Source organism: Esox lucius, chromosome 13, assembly GCF_011004845.1.
Source record: "Esox lucius isolate fEsoLuc1 chromosome 13, fEsoLuc1.pri, whole genome shotgun sequence".
NCBI classification, from domain to species: domain Eukaryota; kingdom Metazoa; phylum Chordata; class Actinopteri; order Esociformes; family Esocidae; genus Esox; species Esox lucius.
Genome location: NC_047581.1, coordinates 31,602,789 through 31,625,117, shown reverse-complemented (window position 1 = coordinate 31,625,117; position 22,329 = coordinate 31,602,789). Strand labels below are relative to the sequence as shown.

General features: G+C 43.5%; 1 protein-coding gene across 2 annotated transcripts; it reads right to left on the bottom strand.

Annotated features, from left to right (window-relative positions):
* Positions 1 to 1,017: 1,017 nt before the first annotated feature.
* opn4xb (opsin 4xb) lies at positions 1,018 to 22,180 on the bottom strand. Of its 2 annotated transcripts, XM_010877016.5 has the most exons (10): positions 21,887 to 22,180; positions 16,773 to 16,906; positions 16,489 to 16,692; positions 16,042 to 16,213; positions 13,883 to 14,044; positions 5,348 to 5,455; positions 5,059 to 5,221; positions 4,197 to 4,319; positions 3,276 to 3,320; positions 1,018 to 2,188 (listed from the first exon to the last, which is right to left on the bottom strand). In XM_010877016.5, the coding sequence occupies exons 1-10, from the start codon at positions 22,030 to 22,032 to the stop codon at positions 1,784 to 1,786; spliced, it is 1,662 nt and encodes a 553-aa protein (XP_010875318.1). In that variant the 5' UTR covers positions 22,033 to 22,180; the 3' UTR covers positions 1,018 to 1,783. The 2 variants fall into 2 exon arrangements, with proteins under 2 accessions (XP_010875318.1, XP_010875319.1); XM_010877017.5 differs by lacking the exon at positions 3,276 to 3,320.
* Positions 22,181 to 22,329: the final 149 nt, after the last annotated feature.

Genomic DNA, 22,329 nt, shown 5'->3' with positions numbered 1-22,329 from the left:
TCTTTCCAATTCTGACATTCAGTTTGGAGTTCAGGAGATTGTCTTGACCAGGACCACACCCCTAAATGCATTGAAGCAACTGCCATGTGATTGGTTGATTAGATAATTGCATTAATGAGAAATTGAACAGGTGTTCCTAATAATCCTTTAGGTGAGTGTATAGGCATAGAGGTTAGGTTACATAGGCTAAGGTTAGAGTAAAGGATCGGTTAATGGTTAAAGAATAAGTAACATGGATTTCAAGGTCCTCCCCAGGTTGGAAAGACAAATGTGTGTGTGTGTGTGTGTATGTGTGTGTGTGTGTGTGTGTGTGTGTGTGTATGTGTGTGTAAAGAGAGAGAAGGGCATTATGGTGCATTGAGGCGAAGGGAACAGCAGGCTGTCAAAGGGCTTTTATCTAAAAGGATTAAATAGGCAGAGATTCCGGTCATTGGCCAATGAGGGTTATTTTAACCAACTCAATATCCATCAACACTCATAAACAAAGCATTGTTGACTTGATGCCAACAAAAGATTATACTTCTGTTAGGATTCTAGAATCTACATCAAGTGTTCTAGAATCTACATCAAGTGTTCTAGAATCTAGTCAAGTTCGTTAATGGGTGATGACATGTTTCTCTCTATATCTGGATAACTTACATATTGAGTTACTGTCAATGAATTAATAGCAAATGAAATATATATATTTAATTTAACAAAACCCTGAAAGGATTTAGTGGAACAGTTTCACAGCAAACAAAAAAAAGAATCCATTAATTGTTGAAGAACGTAACCACAAAAGAGACAGGAACATGTACAGTAAGGGAACGGGTTACAAAAATGTTTAGAAACAAATATAAATGAGGATTGATGTTTAACTAAATTAAGGTAATTTGTATAAAGTATAAAATGTTTAAAAATATGTTTGGGTTAAGGGCTGTCTGTTTCTCTTTATGTAATTCCAGATAAAATACATTGGGTCATAGCTATTATTAATCCATAATCAAATGTTGTTGTTTTCATTCCACAATCATTCAATGGGGATTACAAACAACTTTAATGGATCAGTAAAAGGTGCCACTACACAAAGAAAAACAACAATCCAAATCATGTGTTACATCACTGCCATAAATCTTAAGTCTGTGATAAAATAGAGTATAATACATCTTTTTGTAAATGTCTTTTTGTGAGTCCATTTTACAGCTGTCAGGACCTATCCTAACACACACCTGAAGTTGAATTTATACATTGTTAAGGTTTTTGTATTAGATATCTTAAAAATATCGGGTGAATTGACATTTGGGCTTCACGTTAGACTCCACAGATACGTTCCAAACTGAGCTGGGCTGCCATCAGGATTAAACTGGCTCCAGACTGTGGCTTTAATGTCCATGTCACATCAACACTCCTTCATGATGACTTAGGGGCTATAGGGCAGGCCATCCTTCTAAGATGATTTAGAATAGCCAAATAAATAAACATCTACGACGCTGGTCATGTAAACAAACAGAAGAAAACGCTGCATTTAGTCAGTGACTGGGAAATGAAATAACAGTGACCAGGGTCAACAAGAATCTGATGCTCCATCCCTGGGCTTTGTTTTATTCATCCCAACCGGATCCTAAAATGACCTTGCCTTGGGCTCCTTAGCAATCTTTGTTTAAAAAAAGGATTTGGATGGAACGGAGTGGTCGTGCAAAATCAGAGCACTACAAAAGTAAAGAAAACTTTTCATCAAAGAGTGCCCTGTTCAGGGATGAGTGTGCCATTTCGAAAGTAATGAGTTCAGTATCAGCAGGTGAACTCAGGAGAGGAATTTTTCCACAGACTCCAGAAGCTCAGAGGAACAGTTCAAGCTCCGCAGGCCCACCAGCAGGTCCCCAGCCTCGCGGCTCAATGAAGCGCCCTGCTTCTCCTCTAAGAACAAGTTGTCCTCCGATATCAGGCTGGTCTCGGATGTTGGGCTTATGATGATTTGCGGGATGCTGGAGTTCTGAGAAAGCTGGGCTTGTAAACTCAGGGAGTCCGAAGTGCTCCTGTGCTCGCTGCTGCTGTCGATCTCTCTCGTCTCATTTCCGTTGGTCAGCTGGACACACGGGCTACTCTTCGATAGGGCGAGTAGCGGGACGGTTGCCATGCAGACAGAGTCGGAGACCAATTCCTGGTTGCTGACGCTGGTAGGTTCCTTCAGAATGGGGCTAGGTGGTTGCTGAAACACCCAGAGACATGAGGAGGACATGGTCACCATAACAGCACGTAGATCATCTCACCACCAGTGTGACAAAAAAAAGCCTGATTTTTATGTATTTTTAAAAATACATAAAAATGTGGGGGGGGGGTGGGGGTGATTAAAGGAGCCTCAGAGCAAGCAGGTGCCTTAGCTTAGAGCATGTTTAAAGCGTTAAAGCAACACGAAACATCCATGGATGAAGTTTGTTTTTACAAAAATGATTAGAGCTAAGCTGTTGCAATGCTGATAGTTCTCTATAGCAGTGTTTTTCATGCCTGCTCCTGGAGGCACCCTGCCCTGCATGTTATAGATCTCTCCCTGCCCAAACACACCTGATGTACCTCATGAAGGACTTGATAATGAGCTGATCATTTGAATCAGGTGTGACAGAGCAGGGAGAGATCTAATACTTGATGCCTCCAGGAATTAGGTTTGAATAACATTGATCTAAAGGACATGATTTGTCATTTCAGTGAGGTATCGCTTTCACAAATGTTTAAAGAGCATTTATATGTCTATTTGATGATGTAATTAGATAGAAGGATGGGCATTCTATGTAATCATTAAATAACTACTTTTCTCAACCTTCCTATTGAAATTAAAATAGCAAAAAAAAATATCTGCGTACAAAACGTTATTGCTGAACAATCATTGTCAGAAAAACTATATTTAAAAAAGACTTATTGGACTTTCTAGATTTTGACATGCAGCACTTTGGCTTCCATTAAGATGGAGATCGTATGATGTCATGAAAGGAAACTGTTCTGACACCAAGGATGTGAAATATATGTGTGAAAATTCTTTATGCTAAGAACCTAGTTCCAAGGTTTGATTCTGTCGTAAAGATCACATCTTTAACTGTTGAAAATAAATCTATATAAATAAAGAAGGTAAAAAGAAATGAATATTGTATGTGCATGTTAAGTGCAGGATTGAGTTACATGGTTTTCCCTAACAGGGAGGATAAATCATCTTAAATCAACCATATATCCACTTAAGACAAGGTAATGGAAGCTTGTGTGCAACAGGGAGATGTTTTATAATGTTGTGTACCCTTTAGAATTACCTGAATATCTGCAGAAATAGCTTCCAAAATACAGTCTGATTTCATCTGAAATCATAACCATGCATAAATGCAATGTGGTTAACAAAGAACAGACACAAATGTGTCCTTTTTCATGTCTACATTGAACATATTGGTCAAACAAACAGCCAAGGCTGGAAAAAGTATTTGAACCATCATTTTTAGTAACTGGTGGAACCTGCTTTTATAACAGTTTCCTCAAGCAAATGTTTTCTGTAGTTGCCCTGTACAACGTAATATGAGATATTTTTGGACCCTTCCTCCCTACAGCACTGTTTCAGTTCATTGAAATTCGTAAGACATCTGGCATCAACAGCTTGCTTCAGGTCATACCATTGCATTTCAACAGGGTTGAGGTCAGGTCTCTAACTTGGCCACTCCAAGACTAACATTTTATTCTGTGCAAGCAATGCTTTTATGCTGCATGACTCAACCTCTTTTAAGCATCAGATAATGGACTGTTACTAATGTATTCTCCTTTCAAATATCCTGATATCCTACAATTAAGAATTCATTATTCCATCAGAGTAGCAAAGCAGCCCCAAACCATGTTGCTACCAGTTAATGAAATTAATTTAAGAAAGGGCTGATTGTCTGTAAAATCTTGGCTGTTACCGCTGTCACTACGCTAAACACTATAAGATGTGCCCTTAATTTGATCTTTACAGGACGTAAGTGATTCCCGCAGGGGCCACATCTGAAAATGTCTGTACTATGCGTTGTTTTTTTTACTGGATTTTATTTACTGAAGAGTCTGCCGAACAGTCATCGCCACAACGTCCACCAGTCAGGTACTACAGGGCAGGTCCATTTTATATCTCATCACAATGTTCAAGAGGACAGGCATCAGCCCAAGGGTCAATGAAAAGGTAAACGACAACGCAGGCATCTCTGCTCTCTCACCTTCTCTGTGACGTGACATGCCTTGGTCTTGCGTTGCTTGTCTTTCGGGAGCTTGAAGGACGTGGTGCTTCTGAAGGAGGAGTTGTTACACTGAAGAGGATCCAGCTCAACATCTCCCAAAACCTGTGGGCAGGAACCATACATGGATTCATAATCATACAGGGAGTCATAATCTTCAAAGAGCAAATACATATTTTTTTTAAACGCCTACGAGGTTGGCAGCGGGGTCAAGCCAAGAAAAGAACCACACACATCCTCCAAGCTATGGCACTCTGCCTTGTCTAGGCTCAGCGCTCACATTAGATGATGTAAGACACGAAATATTACATTGGTTCCACAAAGCAGGAGCTGGAAAAGTGAGACGCAAGTCTAATCCGCTGGAAATAGCAGGGGCTTCATTTACTGAGGCTTACCCTACAAAGAGGGTTCAATCAGTTAGTCGGCTGACTTTTAGAAACAACCAGAAATAGATTTTCTGTTTCATTAACTGAGACACGTTAAGGTCATAAACTAAGTATTTCTGGTTGTTCTGTCTACAGAAAAAAAAAAAAAACATACCGTCAGTAGGAAAGCACTTCCCTTGTACTTTGCATTCCTACAGCAGTTCAAACCAGGGTCGGCCAGCCTCACTCAAAGCTCATATTCATAATGGAAATCAAACAAAATTAGGTGATAGTGTCCCATCCAAGGGTGTATTGGCCCCTAGTGTAGAGGTCAAGCCTACACTGGCCTTACTACAGCCCTAGGCTCAGCCCCTCCGCCCAATTAATGGGGGAATGCTAAGCTGATGCAGGGTCAGTTTCTAGGCTGGATAATATTACCCCAGCCCATACCATTCTGGAGGACATGGAGGAGGTCTTACCATGCTGGAGGACATGGAGGAGGCAGGGCAGAAGTGGCTCCGTGAGACAGATGATTGCCTGCTGATGGTGGAATCTCGGAAGGAAGACTCACTATTGAATTCCTTTTTCTCAATTATCTGTGACAGACATCTCAAACAAGGTACCTTTTCTGCCAAAGTGGCCCTGCAGAGGATTTGATGGACCAAAACATTTAATTTGATAGTGGAAGAAATTATGAATTCATGGACCGTGGATTAATTAGTTAATCCAATTATTTAGTGATCTGTGTATACATTCACCATGATTTACCTGTATTTTTTGTGTATGATGGCGTAAATAAAAGGATTGTAGATGGTTGAGGCTTTGGCTATAACTGCCGGTACAGCTTTGGAGTACGGAGACAGGATGTTAGCGTAACTGAAAAGACAGAAGAGTGGGCACATTATGACAAGCTACACTTAATCCACATTAGGAAGTAACCTCCATTATCCAAAAATAATGGCAGTGTATTAGTTGCAATAATGCAAAACAGCAGCACCAGGGATTTTGAAACCTAAAGTACATTTAAAGACATTTGAATGTTATATAAGAAATGTTGTCTCCAATTTCTTTTTTAAATTAAATTCAACAGTACATTTAAAGTACAACGAGATGCAGGTAGCATTTAACCAGAAGTGCAAATAGAAGAGGGTGAGAAACATTTTAGGGGCAGGAACATTTGGCCTTCAGTGTAACAAAAATGTTTAGGGCACAAAGGCCACATGCCGGGTAACAAAGGCCAGAGTGAAATAAGAGAATTTGGAGCTTACAAATAAACACCTCATAAGAAAAAACATGCATGACATAAAAACATACATTATTCACTTTTCTAATATAATTATTTGAATAATAGCTTATAACTGATGTTTTCCACATAAAAACTGAAATGACCATGTTTTAATTATGGTAATTTAATTCTACTCCTCCCTCAAACATTTTTGGAATTTGTTTCATTTTAGTTGGGAGCGTTCACATGACGACAACGAACAGGCAACAGTATTGATAGTTAAGTTACATTAAGGATAGCTAGCCAGAAGGATTAAGTTACAAAAGGTAAATGGCAAATTATCCTTTGCAAGCAAGTATATTTATAGCACAACTCATCAATAGAAGCAATTCGATGTGCTTTACAAAGAAAATAAATAATATATATATATATATACACACACAATAAAATAAAAACAAATACTCAAATGAAAACATCAAAACAACATCATATAAGAAAACGTAGAATAAGAAAATAGAATAAAACAGGATAAAACGTAGGCTATAAAAGCTGTAAGTCTAAACTGTGCGTTTAAGTCTAAGTGTTCAAGTTATAGGCACGTGAAAAGAGAAGCGTTTTTGAATCTGGATTTAAAAAGTGATACCTTTTGGACATAAGATCTTCTGGTATTTTATTCCAGTTGTGGGCAGCATAACTGCTAAACGCAGCTTGACCATGTTTAGTTTGAACTCTATTAGCTGACCGGTGTTCATGGATCTAAGAGCCCCGCTCGGTTTATATTTTTCGGGGTCTAAACCATTCAGTGATTTATCAACTAAAAGCACCACTTTAAAATCTTTAACACCACAATCACCTCTGCTAAAGAGTACGACCTAAATAAACAAATATAGTGACTTACTTGGACGCCGAGCAATCTTTGTTTTTTAATCTTTCACCAGAAACGGTGCCATGTCGAGTGACGGCAAACCTAACGTTACTTCTAAGAGCTTTCAAAAATAGTTCAGGTGTTTTCTCCCACTCCGAGGTCGGAACTTTCCCACTGCCCAGTTGCTCATGAACGCACCTTCCAAAACAGAGACATTTGATTCAGGTAGTCGTTCTTGTGGTTGTTCTCATTTGCGAACTACAAACAAACGTACGAACAAACTGCTGACTGCAAGGTTTAGACAGTAGTAAGGGCACAAAGGCCATGGTGGCCATAGGATGTACAATGATTTTCGGGGCAGGCCAGAGCGAATGGCAACCACGGCCGTGCCCGTGGTGACATTCCTACGCTGGCAGGAAATTGACAAGTATAGTGGATGTTGCAAGTGAAATGTGTAGATGTGCAATTAATGCAAATGCAGTACAAATTGCAATTCTAACTGTGCAATCAAGGCAAAAAGGAGGTGTAAGGTAGCATGAGGAAAAGAACCACACACATCCTCCAAGCTATGGCACTCTGCCTTGTCTAAGCTCAGTGCTCACATTAGATGATGGTTCCACAAAGCAGTAGCTGGAGAAGAGAGACACAAGTCGTGACATTCCTACGATGGCAGGAAATTGACAAGTATAGGAGATGTTACAAGTGAAATGTGTAGATGTGGAATGAATGCAGACATTCTGAAAAATGGGTTAAGTAGTGAAAACGAATGGCTTAAGATACCCTGATGGTTACATTTATTACTTTGTTATTACTTTATTAATTATTAAATGTATTCTTTATTTTTTATTGGGCAGAAAGAAATTATTTAAAATGAGAAAGGTGATCATTTTTAAAGATAGGCAAAGATAGGCAGAGATAGCCCTGAGATTTGTAGTCCCCTCCCTAACTTGCCCATCTAGATACAACTACGACAGCAACTAACAAAAAACAGCTAATTATTCCTGACACTGTAGCCCCCTGAGCCTGTAGATAGCGGTAGAGTTCGGCCCAGGGTCTCTCAGAACATTCACAGTCAGTTACTGACCACCACCGAGAGCATTCACAGTCAGTTACTGACCACCAACGAGAGCATTCACAGTCAGTCCATAAACACTCCTTTTAGACAACAGAAAAATCCCATAACTACCCTAAAAAAACAGTATGGAAGGAAGATTGTGTAGAAACAAAGTACCATTGACCAACAAAAGAGCCATTATCTTCTAGACAACCACTTGAATATTTGAATAGTTAAGGTATTAGCATAAAAGCATATTAAATTGGCTAACATCAAATTTTAAAAGATCCAGTCTCATAAATCTAATAAATTGTACAGTAATGAGAACTGAAAAACACACACATTAACGATGGGGACACCCAGAACACACGCCTAAAGCATGACAAACATTAAAGACACCCAGTAGATGCGATTAGAAAAAGATGCCTTAAAATTAGATTAGATTCAACTTTATTGTCATTGAACAAGTACAGTATAACGAAAAGGAGTTAGCATCTAACCATACCATACCATCTTCTTCCGCTTATCCGGGCCGGGTCGCGGGGGCAGCAGTCTAAGCAGGGATGCCCAGACTTCCCTCTCCCCAGACACTTCCTCCAGCTCTTCCGGGGGGACACCGAGGCGTTCCCAGGCCAGCCGGGAGACATAGTCCCTCCAGCGTGTCCTAGGTCTTCCCCGGGGTCTCCTCCCGGTGGGACGGGACCGGAACACCTTCCCAGGAAGGCGTTCCGGAGGCATCCGAAACAGATGCCCAAGCCACCTCAGCTGACCCCTCTCGATGTGGAGGAGCAGCGGCTCTACTCTGAGCTCCTCCCGGGTGACCGAGCTTCTCACCCTATCTCTAAGGGATCGCCCAGCCACCCTGCGGAGAAAGCTCATTTCGGCCGCCTGTATCCGGGATCTTGTCCTTTCGGTCATGACCCAAAGCTCATGACCATAGGTGAGAGTAGGAACGTAGATTGACCGGTAAATCGAGAGCTTCGCCTTGCGGCTCAGCTCTTTCTTCACCACGACAGACCGATACATCAACCACATTACTGCAGAAGCTGCACCGATCCGTCTGTCAATCTCCCGTTCCTTCCTTCCCTCACTCGTGAACTGGACCCCTAGATACTTAAACTCCTCCACTTGAGGCAGGCACTCTCCACCAACCTGAAGTGGGCAAGCCACCCTTTTCCGACTGAGGACCATGGCCTCGGATTTGGAGGTACTGATTTTCATCCCCACCGCTTCACACTCGGCTGCAAACCGTCCAAGTGCATGCTGAAGGTCCTGGCTTGAAGGGGCCAACACGACAACATCATCCACAAAGAGCAGAGACGAAATCGTGTGGTCCCCAAACCTGACACCCTCCGGCCCCTGGCTGCGCCTAGAAATTCTGTCCATAAAAATTACGAACAGAACCGGTGACAAAGGGCAGCCCTGCCGGAGTCCAACATGCACAGGGAACAAGTCTGACTTACTGCCGGCAATGCGGACCAAGCTCCTGCTTCGGTCGTACAGGGACCTGACAGCCCTTAGCAAGGGACCCAGGACCCCATATTCCCGAAGCACCCTCCACAGGATGCCACGAGGGACACAGTTGAATGCCTTCTCCAAATCCACAAAACACATGTGGATTGGTTGGGCAAACTCCCATGAACCCTCCATCACCCTGTAGAGGGTATAGAGCTGCTCCAGGGTTCCACGGCCTGGACGAAAACCACACTGTTCCTCCTGAATCCGAGGTTCTACTATCGGCCGTATTCTCCTCTCCAGAACCCTGGCATAGACTTTCCCGGGGAGGCTGAGAAGTGTGATCCCCCTATAGTTGGAACACACCCTCCGGTCCCCCTTCTTAAAAAGAGGGACCACCACCCCGGTCTGCCATCCCAGAGGCACTGTCCCCGACTGCCACGCGATGTTGCACAGGCGTGTCAGCCAAGACAGCCCCACAACATCCAGAGACTTGAGGTACTCAGGGCGGATCTCATCCACCCCCGGTGCCTTGCCACCGAGGAGTTTCTTAACCACCTCTGTGACTTCAGCCCGGGTGATGGACGAGTCCACCTCTGAGCCCTCCTCCTCTGCTTCCTCAATGGAAGACGTGACGGCGGGATTGAGGAGATCCTCGAAGTACTCCTTCCACCGCCCAACGACATCCCCAGTTGAAGTCAACAGCTGCCCACCTCTACTGTAAACAGCGTTGGTAGGGCACTGTTTCCCTCTCCTGAGGCGCCGGATGGTTTGCCAGAATCTCTTCGAGGCCAGCCGATAGTCCTTCTCCATGGCCTCACCGAACTCCTCCCAGGCCCGAGTTTTTGCCTCCACAACCACCCGGGCTGCAGTCCGCTTGGCCTGTCGGTACCCGTCAGCTGCCTCAGGAGTCCCACAAGCCAACCAGGCCTGATAGGACTCCTTCTTCAGCTTGACGGCATCCCTTACTTCCGGTGTCCACCACCGGGTTCGGGGATTGCCACCTCGACAGGCACCCGGAGACCTTACGGCCACAGCTCAGAGCGGCCGCTTCGACAATGGCGGTGGAGAACATGGTCCACTCGGACTCAATATCTCCAGCCTCCCTCGGGATCCAGTCGAAGCTCTGCCGGAGGTGGGAGTTAAAGATCTCTCTGACAGGAGACTCTGCCAGACGTTCCCAGCAGACCCTTACAGTACGCTTGGGCCTGCCGAGTCTGTCCAGCTTCCTCCCCCGCCATCGGATCCAACTCACAACCAGGTGGTGATCAGTTGACAGCTCCGCCCCTCTCTTCACCCGAGTGTCCAAGACATACGGCCGCAGGTCAGATGAAACGACAACAAAGTCGATCATCGACCTGCGGCCTAGGGTGTCCTGGTGCCACGTGCACTGATGGACACCCTTATGCTTGAACATGGTGTTCGTTATGGACAAACTGTGACTAGCACAGAAGTCCAAGAACTGAACACCGCTCGGGTTCAGATCAGGGGGGCCGTTCCTCCCAATCACGCCCCTCCAGGTGTCACTGTCGTTGCCCACATGGGCGTTGAAGTCCCCCAGTAGAACGATAGAGTCCCCAGTCGGAGCACTTTCCAGCACCCCTCCCAGAGACTCCAAGAAGGTCGGGTACTCTGCACTGCCGTTCGGCCCGTAGGCACAAACAACAGTGAGAGACCTATCCCCGACCCGTAGGCGCAGGGAAACGACCCTCTCGTTAACCGGGGTAAACTCCAACACATGGCGGCAGAGCTGGGGAGCTATAAGCAAACCCACACCAGCCCGCCGCCTCTCACCATGGGCAACTCCAGAGTGGTGAAGAGTCCATCCTCTCTCAAGGAGTGTGGTTCCGGAGCCCAAGCCGTGCGTAGAGGTGATCCCGTCTACCTCTAGTCGGAACCTCTCAACCTCACGCACAATCTCAGGCTCCTTCCCCGCCAGCGAGGTGACGTTCCACGTCCCTAGAGCTAGTTTCCGTGTCCAGGGATCGGGTTGTCTAGGCCCCCGCCTTCGACTGCCGCCCGATCCTCTCTGCACCGGCCCCTTATGCGCATCTAACCCGAAGTGCAAAATAGAAGAGAGCAGAAAATGTACAAGTACCAGGTACAGTGGGGAGAACAAGTATTTGATACGCTGCCGATTTTGCAGGTTTTCCCACTTACAAAGCATATAGATGTCTGTCATTTTTATCATAGGTACACTTCAACTGTGAGTGACGGAATCTAAAACTAAAATCCAGAAAATCACATTGTATGATTTTTAAGTAATTAATTTGCATTTTATTGCATGACATGAGGTATAAATGTACAGTAAGGTACAGTAATGCTGAAGTCTGTGGGATCACAGAGTTCAGCAGGGTTACAGCAGATGGAAAAAAACGATTCCTGAGCCTGCTGGTACAGGAATGGAGAGACCTGTACCGCCTGCCTAATGGTAGTAGTGCAAACAGATTGTGGCGTGGATGTGAAGGGTCCCTGGTGAGGCCGCATGCCCTCCACAGACACCGCTTGCGCTGGAGGTCTACGATGGCTGGGAGCTGGGTACCCGTAATGTGCTGGGCGGTTTTCATCACCTTTTGCGGGGCCTTCCAGTTGACTACGGAGCAACCGCTAAATCACACAGTCGCGCAGTAAGTCAGAATGCTGCAGATTGTGCAGCGGTTTCAATTGTGCTCTCGAGTAAGCATGAAGAAACACTAAAGTCCCCCAGAAGACACGCCTTAAGCATGACGCACTAAAGACACCCAGAAGACACGCCTAAAGCGTGACAAAACACTAAAGACATGCCTTAAGCAAGACAAAACAGTAAAGGTGCCCTGAAGACACGCCTTAAGCATGAGGAAACACTAAAGCAGTACAGGAATATATTAAGTCTTAAAAAGAACAGCAGGTCAGAAAACAGCACATGATTGAAAGGTCTATTGAAAATATTAAACAAAAAATCCAAAAAGCGAATTATCCGGCCGTATGAATAGCCAGTTCTTCAACCTTTTTGGCCCTACAATAAAAAACTATTGCATACTAACTTAAAAAATCTAAATTCAGTTATTAAAACTACTAGAATCCAATGGATATTCCAATCAAATTGAAAGAACTAAAGGAAAAAAAACTCTACTCCAAGACAGGCTTGTGGTGTTCATTGTAAACTTAACCAAATTATCAATTTCACAGACCACAAATTCAGATGAGCCATCCTTAAACTCTTCAACATTATCCTCATCTCTGAGATCTTTCCCAAAATAAGAACCAATGGTCTGATCACTCCAGTCCACAAAAGCGGAGACAAATTGGACCCCAATAACAACCTTGGAGTCTGGTGAATTGCAGCCTGAATCTTTTGCGGTGTCATCAAAAGCAGACTAAAACTTTTCTCAATGAAAATCTAACCCTGAGCAAATGTCCAATTGGCTTCGGACCATAATACCGCACGACAGACCATGTATACACACTAAACACAATCCACAATCAAAAGTGAGGTCTTCTCATCCATTGCTGATTTGAAAAACGCCTTATATTCAATGTGTCCCCTGTATAAATGAATGGAAAGTGATGTCAGGGGGAAAACACACAATGTCGCAATTTCTCGTAAAAACCAATGTACCCAAACAACAAATGTGCAGTTAAAATTGGCAACAAAAAACACTGTTTCCTTCTAGGGCTGGGGCCTGAGTCAGGGATGCAGCTTGAGACCTGCTCTACATTCATGTGAATAAAGTGATAAGAGCACTGAAAAGGTCTGCATCACCCTGCCTCACCCTATTGGACTCCGAAATGAACATATGAACTACATGCAGATGATCTAGTACTTCTGTCTCCAACCAGAAGCACCTGGATATTCTGCAAACATTCTGTCAGACCTGGGCTCTGACAGTGATTCTCACTGAAACTAAAATAAGGATTTTCCAAAAAGGGTCCCGATGCTAGGACCATTAACATAAATTCCACTTAGACACTGGTGCCCTAGCGCAAACAATTAATTACTTCTGTCTTGGCTTAAACATCAGCACCACAGGTAACTTCAGCAAGACTGGAAAAACCTGAGACCAGGGCCTTCTATGCAATCAAAACCAACATGAAACTTGACATCCCATTTAGTATCTCCTCCAATCAGTTATAGAACCCGTTATGATTGTGAGGTCCGGGTTCCAGTTACTAACCAAGAACATATTAAATGAGATTTAAAAAACATTGCTCTAATCAGAGTAGCACTAATCAAGTACACAGGGACAAAACACTTGGCCAGTGTGTCTCACCCAAAATGAAGAATAACCCTGACTACCTACACACTCCTTTTTACTCCACTTGATTTGGCAATGAAAAACAAATGTTCTCCAGGCCAATAAAGCCATTTAAATCAGGATTTAACAAATTAATCTGAAATATTCTTTCAGAAATAAACACAAAATTCCAGGCAGTTTGGAAACAAGAGCAGAAATACCAATTTTGTTGGTGCAGAATACCTCAGGAGGATCTAACTATGAAGTGTGTAAATATGTCACTGTAGGCTGGCTAATAAAAAGCAATGCAAGACTGACGTGGCAACACACAGCACACACAACCAGTTGATCCCAGCTGATAACATTTTGATTTTGTTCCTCAGATAAAGTACGTTGAAACCCGAGGATTGCTCTCATTTTCAGCGTTGTCTTATAATACATCAGATGGATCAATATAATATAAAACCCCTGATATATTGGTTATATTTACCCCGCCCAGGATATCATGCAGACAGTGGCGTAGGGGGACCAGGACAGGACATACACAACGATGACCACAAAGGCGATTTTGGCCAGCTTCCATTCATTCCTTATGGTCTTGTGCTGCAACAGGGTGGATTTCCTCATTTGCGTTCCCAGGGTCTCCACCTCCCTGCAAGGCGGGAAATAACACCGGGATGAAAATGACGAGAGTTGGAACAAGTTTGGTGGTGGGGGGGGGATTTTGGAGTGGGGGTTCACTCAGGGTTTTATGAACATCTTAGAAGAGGTGGTGACCTCATTGCATGTATTATGCTGTTCTTCTAACCAGAGCCTAGGGCCCTCATCCGCAGAAATGGATGAGGGCCTCTCCATGTAATCATTGCAACTAAATGGACAAAATAAATCTTATATCAAGATTTTCAGTGAACTGTACAAGCATATACAGTGGGGAGAACAAGTATTTGACACACTGCAGATTTTGCAGGTTTTCCCACTTACAAAGTCTGTCATTTTTGCCATAGGTACTCTTCAACTGTGAGTGACGGAATCTAAAACAAAAATCCAGAAAATCACATTGTATGATTTTTAAGTCATTAATTTACATTTTATTGCATGACATAAGTATTTGATACATCAGAAAAGCAGAACTTAATATTTGGTACAGAAACCTTTGTTTGCAATTACCGAGATCATATGTTTCCTGTAGTTCTTGACCAGGTTTGCACACACTGCAGCAGGGATTTTGGCCCACTCCTCCAGACAGACCTTCTCCAGATCCTTCAGGTTTCGGGGCTGTCCCTGGGAAATACCGACTTTCAGCTCACTCCAAAGATTTTCTATTGGGTTCAGGTCTGGGGACTGACTAGGCCACTCCAGGACCTTGAGACGCTTCTTACGGAGCCACTCCTTAGTTGCCCTGGCTGTGTGTTTCGGGTCGTTGTCATGCTGGAAGACCCAGCCACGACTCATCTTCAATGCTCTTACTGAGGGAAGGAGGTTGTTGGCCAAGATCTCGCGATACATGGCCCCATCCAACCTACCCTCAATACGGTGCAGTCATCCTGTCCCCTTTGCAGAAAAGCATCCCCAAAGAATGATGTTTCCACCTCCATGCTTCACGGTTGGGATGGTGTTCTTGGGGTTGTACTCATCCTTCTTCTTCCTCCAAATATGGCGAGTGGAGTTTAGACCAAAAAGCTCTATTTTTGTCTCATCAGACCACATGACCTTCTCCCATTCCTCCTCTGGATCATCCAGAAGGTCATTGGCAAACTTCAGACGGGCCTGGACATGCGCTGGCTTGAGCAGGGGGACCTTGTGTGCGCTGCACGATTTTAATCCATGATGGCGTAGTGTGTTACTAATGGTTTTCTTTGAGACTGTGGTCCCAGCTCACTTCAGGTCATTGATCAGGTCCTGCCGTGTAGTTCTGGGCTGATCCCTTACCTTCCTCATGATCATTGATGCCCCACGAGGTGAGATCTTGCATGGAGCCCCAGACTGAGGGAGATTGACTGTCATGTTGTACTTCTTCCATTTTCTAATAATTGCGCCAACAGATGTTGCCTTTTCACCAAACTGCTTGCCTATTGACCTGTAGCCCATCCCAGCCTTGTGCAGGTCTACAATTCTATCCCTGATGTCCTTACACAGCTCTCTGGTCTTGGCCATTGTGGAGTGGTTGGAGTCTGTTTAATTGAATGTGTGGACAGGTGTCTTTTATACAGGTAACGAGTTCAAACAGGTGCAGTAAGTCTTTTATACAGGTAATGAGTGGAGACCAGGAGGGTTTCTTAAAGAAAAACTAACATGTCTGTGAGAGCTGGAATTCTTACTGGTTGGTAGGTGATCAAATACTTATGTCATGCTCACAGTTGAAGTGTACCTATAATAAAAATTACAGATTGTAAGTAGGAAAACCTGCAAAATCGGCAGTGTATCAAATACTTGTTCTCCCCACTGTAAGTTGTTCAGCTCTTTGTCTATAAATATGTAATGGGTTGACACAGGTGACCGTGTAAAACCTAGCAGTGTAACTAATCTCTGAGAGGCAGGAATACACTGTTGTACTGAGCTAGTTGGAACACACGCCGGGCCTGAGAAAATGTGGCCTCAGTCATTTCTTTATTGTTTTTCCTATCACCCATGTGAACATATCGGTCCCACCTGCCAGCGGTGCGAATGGCAAGAAACATGCACAGGTAGCAGTAGAGAATGACACCCAGAGGAATGAAGAAGGTGAAGCAGCACAGCATCATGGTGTAACTCTGGTTGGCGTAGGTGGACGTGACGTAGTCCCAGGTGCAGGAAGTCATGAGGCCCTCTGGGATATAGGAGCCTGTAATGGACAATCGACAGAAACAAACAAATACACAGTCCGGTGTTATCGGTTCTGGCAGCAACTGGACGTGTTGATTTGAATAATCATTTTTAATAGGTTTAATTTTATAGTCTGCTGGGCCAACACGGCGAGGGAAGCAGTTTGGTGGTTAAGTGCCTTGCTTGAGAGAAAAACTGACACAAGCAACACTTTTCCATGGGGTTTTAATGGGCAATTCTGATTTTGAGCATTGGCTCCTTTGTAGCATTAGAAGGGGTGAATTTCATACTCACTCCAGCCGACAAGTGGGGCCAAACTCCAGGCGAAGGAATAGAGCCACACCATTGCTATTGCCAGGGAGGTCCGACGCTTCGATGACCGACCAAGTGCTTTAAGGGGCTGGGTAATGGCCAGGTAGCGGTCAATGGACATAGCCAGTAAGTTGATCATGGAGGTCAGGCCAAATAGAGCACCGCAGAAGGCATACATCTTACAGCCTGCAGACACAGACTTGTCTAAGTCAAAACCAACCACTGTAACCATTGTGGAAATGAGAATGAGATGATGAACGACTTACCGTTTTCGCCAAAGCTCCACTCTTTATAAAGACAATTGATGAAGAAGAATGGCGTCTGTGTGAAAGCCATGAGGAAATCGCTCACCGCCTGGTTCATGATGAAATAGTTGGGCAGATTGCGCAGCTTCTTATTACTGTAACACAGGTATTGGAAACATTGGTGCTAACCACATTTCATCAGCTGTAAATGTTGTAAATGTGTGAAAACTAGCTGAGATCCACTAGCATTCAAATGGTACATGCTTCTCTCATTTGGTCCTCCACTTCAATAAACAAATTAGAGAGCAGAGAATGACATGCTTAGCCTACATCTTCATCAGACACTAAAGAACTGTGTGTAACTCTGAATATTGCGCAAATACTGAATGCACCTAACAAAACCGCAGTGTTTGGCATTCTTCTCGGATAATTCTCTTACGACGTCAGAGATTTTTGTGCAATTGCTTGTGTTAGAAATACGAAACGTATCAAAGTCAAACTCTCTTAACTTTTTATAAACGTACACCAAAAACAAAGTCTATGAATTCCTAGTGAATTCACAGTGAAAAAAAAATTCACAATTGAGAGAAGAACATACAGAGAGATGTTCAGTCACATCAGGGCCCCGTTTGTTGATTGATCAAAGGTGTTTGATTCAATTCACCGCGAATTGTTGCTGGAGGGACAGTGCATTGCTTTAGGGTCTTTCTGACAGAACACAGGGTGCTGATGTTGACAATCACATTTAGCTTCTTTGAGATTATTAGAGGTGTGCCCCAGGGCTCCGTTTTAGCTCTTTTGTTCTTAATCTTTATAAATATTCTGGGAAATGGGACGCAAACAGCAAATGCATATGCTTTTCAGTCACTGTAGGACTCCTGTTGTGCTGTCAAACTGGTCTTGAATACACAAAACACTGAATTCAAGACTTATCAGAGCTGATACTATGCCAAAGAAAGTTAGTTATTGTTATCTGTTGGCTTGTCCATTGAAAAGGTGTAATCCTAAATATTCATAGGTATATGGTTGGATAACAAAATGGAGAATCTGGAGAATCTTTTGAAGAAGCTTAAATTGAAATTGTTTTGTTTTCAGGCCGTGCCGTCATGGGTGAACAAGGACCACAGGGTAAACGTGCCCATCTGAGGTTTTCCCACATTCATAGACAGCACAGTGAATGTGTTGTTGTTGCGTAACAAGGAACAAAGTGCCTGAAGGTAGCTTTCTGTCAATGACGCCGGCTGCACCCAGCTAAGCTGATGATGCAGTTTCCTGTTCACAAAAGTACATTTAGATGTACCATATTATAAGCTCTCTGAGCTCTCACATGTAAGACAGAATGCTTTCTCTGGGGGCTCTGGGAAGTTTACCCTTGAAAATATGGGAGAACGCAGAATGCAAGTACGCGTTTCGAAAAAGACACGTTGTAACTGAAAAATGCTGTCAGCTGTTGCTGTGAGAAGTGAGTGGAGAAAGTCTAGCCTATTTTGCGTTTGATGTGATGTGAAAGTAAAGGACTTCATGTTTCTAAGCAACCCAAGAGAAATTAATTTAATGCAAGCCGCTCCATGCCCAAAACAGTTGTTTGAAGAGGGTATTTAATCTGGAGGAGAGATGAAATATAAAAGCTTCCGGTTAAACCTTCTACCTGCATGTGACCTTGACCCAATTGCAGGAATCAATTAACTTCAATCACATAATAGACAAGGCCGCAGATAATCCACAGGATGAGTACTACTGCTGTGCTTTCTGGATCAGAGGGTAATCTGATCACGCATGACCAACTTATGTCTTCACTTAATGTGATGCCTGCGTGGCTTCTTTCTCCTATTATTAACACCCAATGGTAGCAATGTCAAGCAAACCCAAGTTCAAATAATTATTACTGTACTTTTTTAGATGAAGGTTGTTTTATTATACCAGCAGTTGGATACTGGAGCCTGTTTGGAAATGTTGCCACGTATCTCAAACTACTTGTTGTTAAAATATGTCAGAGGGATCTTGAATCACCATGTAGATGTAGACATGCTGGACTTTAGCTTGGCACTATGCTGATGGTAGACAACCGAACAGAATACATGAAACAAAAGTTGACTTCCACTGATACACAATGGTTGGTGAGCCGGTACACTCGGAAATGAAAAGGTTTGTGGAGGTTCCTTTCAGGGTTCTAGACACTGAAACTGTGTGGTGACCTCTATATGGGTTCTTCAAATAACTAATTTCTAAGTGGTTCCTCAAAGAAGAGTGGGAAATACTTTTTTTATGTAACAGGCCACCAGCCAGAGGACCTCTTCGTGGTACAAAGGCTCACTACAGCCTGTGAGAGGGGCTGAGAAGGGGTGAGAGGGGTGAGAGGGGGTTAGAAGGGTTGAGGGGGGTGAGAGGGGGGTGACAAGAGGTGAGAAGGGTTGCGAAGGGGTGAGAGGGGTTAAGGGGGGTGAAAGGTTAGTGAGAAGTGTTGAGGGGGGGTGAGAGGGGTTAAGAAGTGGTGAGAAGGGGTGAGAGGGGTTAAGAAGGGGTGAGAAGGGGTGAGAGGGGTTAAGAAGGGGTGAGAAGGGGTGAGAGGGGTTAAGAAGGGTTGACGGGGGTGAGAGGGGTTAAGAAGGGGTGAGAAGGGGTGAGAGGGGTTAAGAAGGGGTGATGGAGGTGAGAGGGGGTAAGGGGGGTGAGAGGTTAGTGAGAAGGGTTGAGGGGGGGTGAGAAGGGGTGAGAGGGGGTGAGCGTTTGGTGAAAAGGGGTAAGAGCACACTTTGCTGAGTCCTAATGTGCATGTTCATCTTTGCATGCAGTTGGTCATGGACAGGTTGAGCTCTACATGTTCAGCTGCGAGTGCCAGATGTGGCATATCAGAAAGCTGGTTCCAATAGCATGGGTGACAAGAGTAAATATAGCATGGGTGACAACAGTAAATATAGCATGGGTGACAACAGTAAATATAGCATGGGTGACAAGAGTAAATATAGCATGGGTGACAACAGTAAATATAGCATGGGTGACAACAGTAAATATAGCATGGGTGACAAGAGTAAATATAGCATGGGTGACAACAGTAAATATAGCATGGGTGACAAGAGTAAATATAGCATGGGTGACAACAGTAAATATAGCATGGGTGACAACAGTAAATATAGCATGGTGACAAGAGTAAATATAGCATGGGTGACAACAGTAAATATAGCATGGGTGACAACAGTAAATATGAGAAAAAATGTATTTCTGTACTAAGTTGAGTATAGCTAATGAGATCCAATTGTAAAATCAGTCTCAACAACTTGGTAATTATTGCCCCAACACTACTGGGATCTGTTGATTCTGCAGTGTAATGATTTAATTATTGGCACTAATAAAAAAAATTGTGAATGACTGCTTAAATAATTGATAATCTCTGAACATGACTGATGAGACTAGTCACAAGAATAGAGCAAGGACTAATAATTCTAGCAATCTAAGGCAATGAGTAGTTGTAAAAAAACAAATCCCTGTAAAAATGTCCCTTGTATATTTATTGTTATCAGCTGGCAATGGAGTTAGTTTTTTGCTTTATTGTTGTTTATTAACTAACTGACTAAACAAACAACAAATAAATGTGATCAAGAATCGAGAAAAATAACACATATAATACAACCTATTTGCACTGTAAAACAAAATAAATATGTAACCACAACCTATGGCCTGCTGGTTTTATACACCCTTTAAAGATGTGTTAATGTCTGACATCTAGGAGCTAAACTTTAAATATATAAGTCATTCATAGGCAACTACTTCTTGTCCATGCCCAGGGAGGCATTTTTCTCAGTTCACAGGAATGGTTATCTGGACTTTATTTCTGCTTAGTGAGTCAATGTTAGGTTATGCTCACATAGTTCCACAGGCTTAAAGGGGAAGTCTGCGATTGCTACATCAATTCTGGAAGTTTAAATTAATGATGGGCACTTTATGAATGCTTCTTATAACTACCTGATAACTCATTATTAACTGCAGTACCTCCACTGAAGCAAGAACATTAGCTTATTTCATGCCAGTGCTGGTATCCATTAATGTAAACAAACTCTAAAATTCTATAGCCATAATGTGTATCATTTTATTGCTTGAACGGCAAATTGCCTCTTGAAGCGTCATTAAATGTGGCTACTGGCTAGTGGCTAGTGCAGGGCACAAACACCAGACCAGTTCATAGTCAGCATCTAAAGCTTATCATGTTGAGCTGCCATTGTTTGAGTCGTGGTCCCCTGTGGCAGAATTCTAAATAGATTATCTTCACTTGGCTCTGGGATGTCTTTTGGTTATGGCAGAGGGTTTGGCAGCTGCCATGCATTAACCCGGTAGCATATCATGTCCAACAGGCCAAAAAATTAAAAATCCCCCGGTATCTTTCTTTTTTTATGCAGACACAGTTTAGCACTGGCGTCCGCCTGAATGAAGGAACAGATATCCGAGGGCTGTAGAGAGTTTTTATATGGATAGAATGTTGAGGCATCTGCAAGGAACAGCACAAACCTCTCCTCAAAACAGTGCAGAGGTAAAAAAAGGCTAGCATATGGGTTCAGCAAGGTAACTGCTAATCGATTGCTGTTGGACATGTAACTAAGCTAGGGTCGAGATCTTAGTGTTGGGATACATTTCTGTTGAGTGTCAAGTCCCGCAACCGATGAAGCTACTACAACATGGTGAGGTCAATCGATGTTGCTAGTTTTTGCTGTTCTTGAGTTTTAACATTTTGTAGAAATTCCCGAAATCAATCAAATTTGGCTTCATTATTGATCCCAGTTTGACAACAAATCGAAACACAAATACCTGTTACATACCCCATATTGCTAAATTAATTAATGAATTAACATTTGGCCACTATTCTCATTCTTCCAACAGCGTACTGAAATATTGAAACCAGACCTCAAATCAGTTCAAACTAACAAAAGAGACTTGAAGTATCACATTACACAGTGTTTACAAACGATGACCCTTGAAAATTATAATGTGCTCTAAATAATATTTAATGCAAAAGTCTGTGTATTTGAGAAGTGCATCGCAGACCACAAGTCCCCACCCTTATCACATTACCATCATCTACAATATACTATCTGTCGCTCTGACTGTGAACCTGTAGCGAGTGAAGCTCTCCCCGGGTGACTAACCTCCAGAAGGCGAACATGACCAAAGCGTTGCCAGTCACTCCGAAAGTTCCAATGATGCACACGAAGAAGGCCACGGTGTAGTGGGCATGGTCTGGGACGTCCACCTTCTTGAAGAAGCTGTTCTGGACCTGATGTTGCTCCTCCATGTTACTTGACCCCTTGGACCATCTGGGTCCCAGAATCTGCCCGGTCGTCCACTCTGACGTGTCCCAGCTCTCTCTCTCAATCTCTCTCGCTCTCTCTCTCTCTCTGGCTGGTTCTAGTCACACTTCCTTTCTCACACATCCACCCCTCCCCTCTTTCTCTCCCGCGTGCACCCACCCTCCCTCTGTCTGCCTCTGTTTCTGTCTCTCTTACACACATTTAAACACACACTCACGCCCTCTCTCTCTCTGTCTCTCTCTGTTTCTGTCTGTCTCTCACATGTGCTTATGCCTCCCATC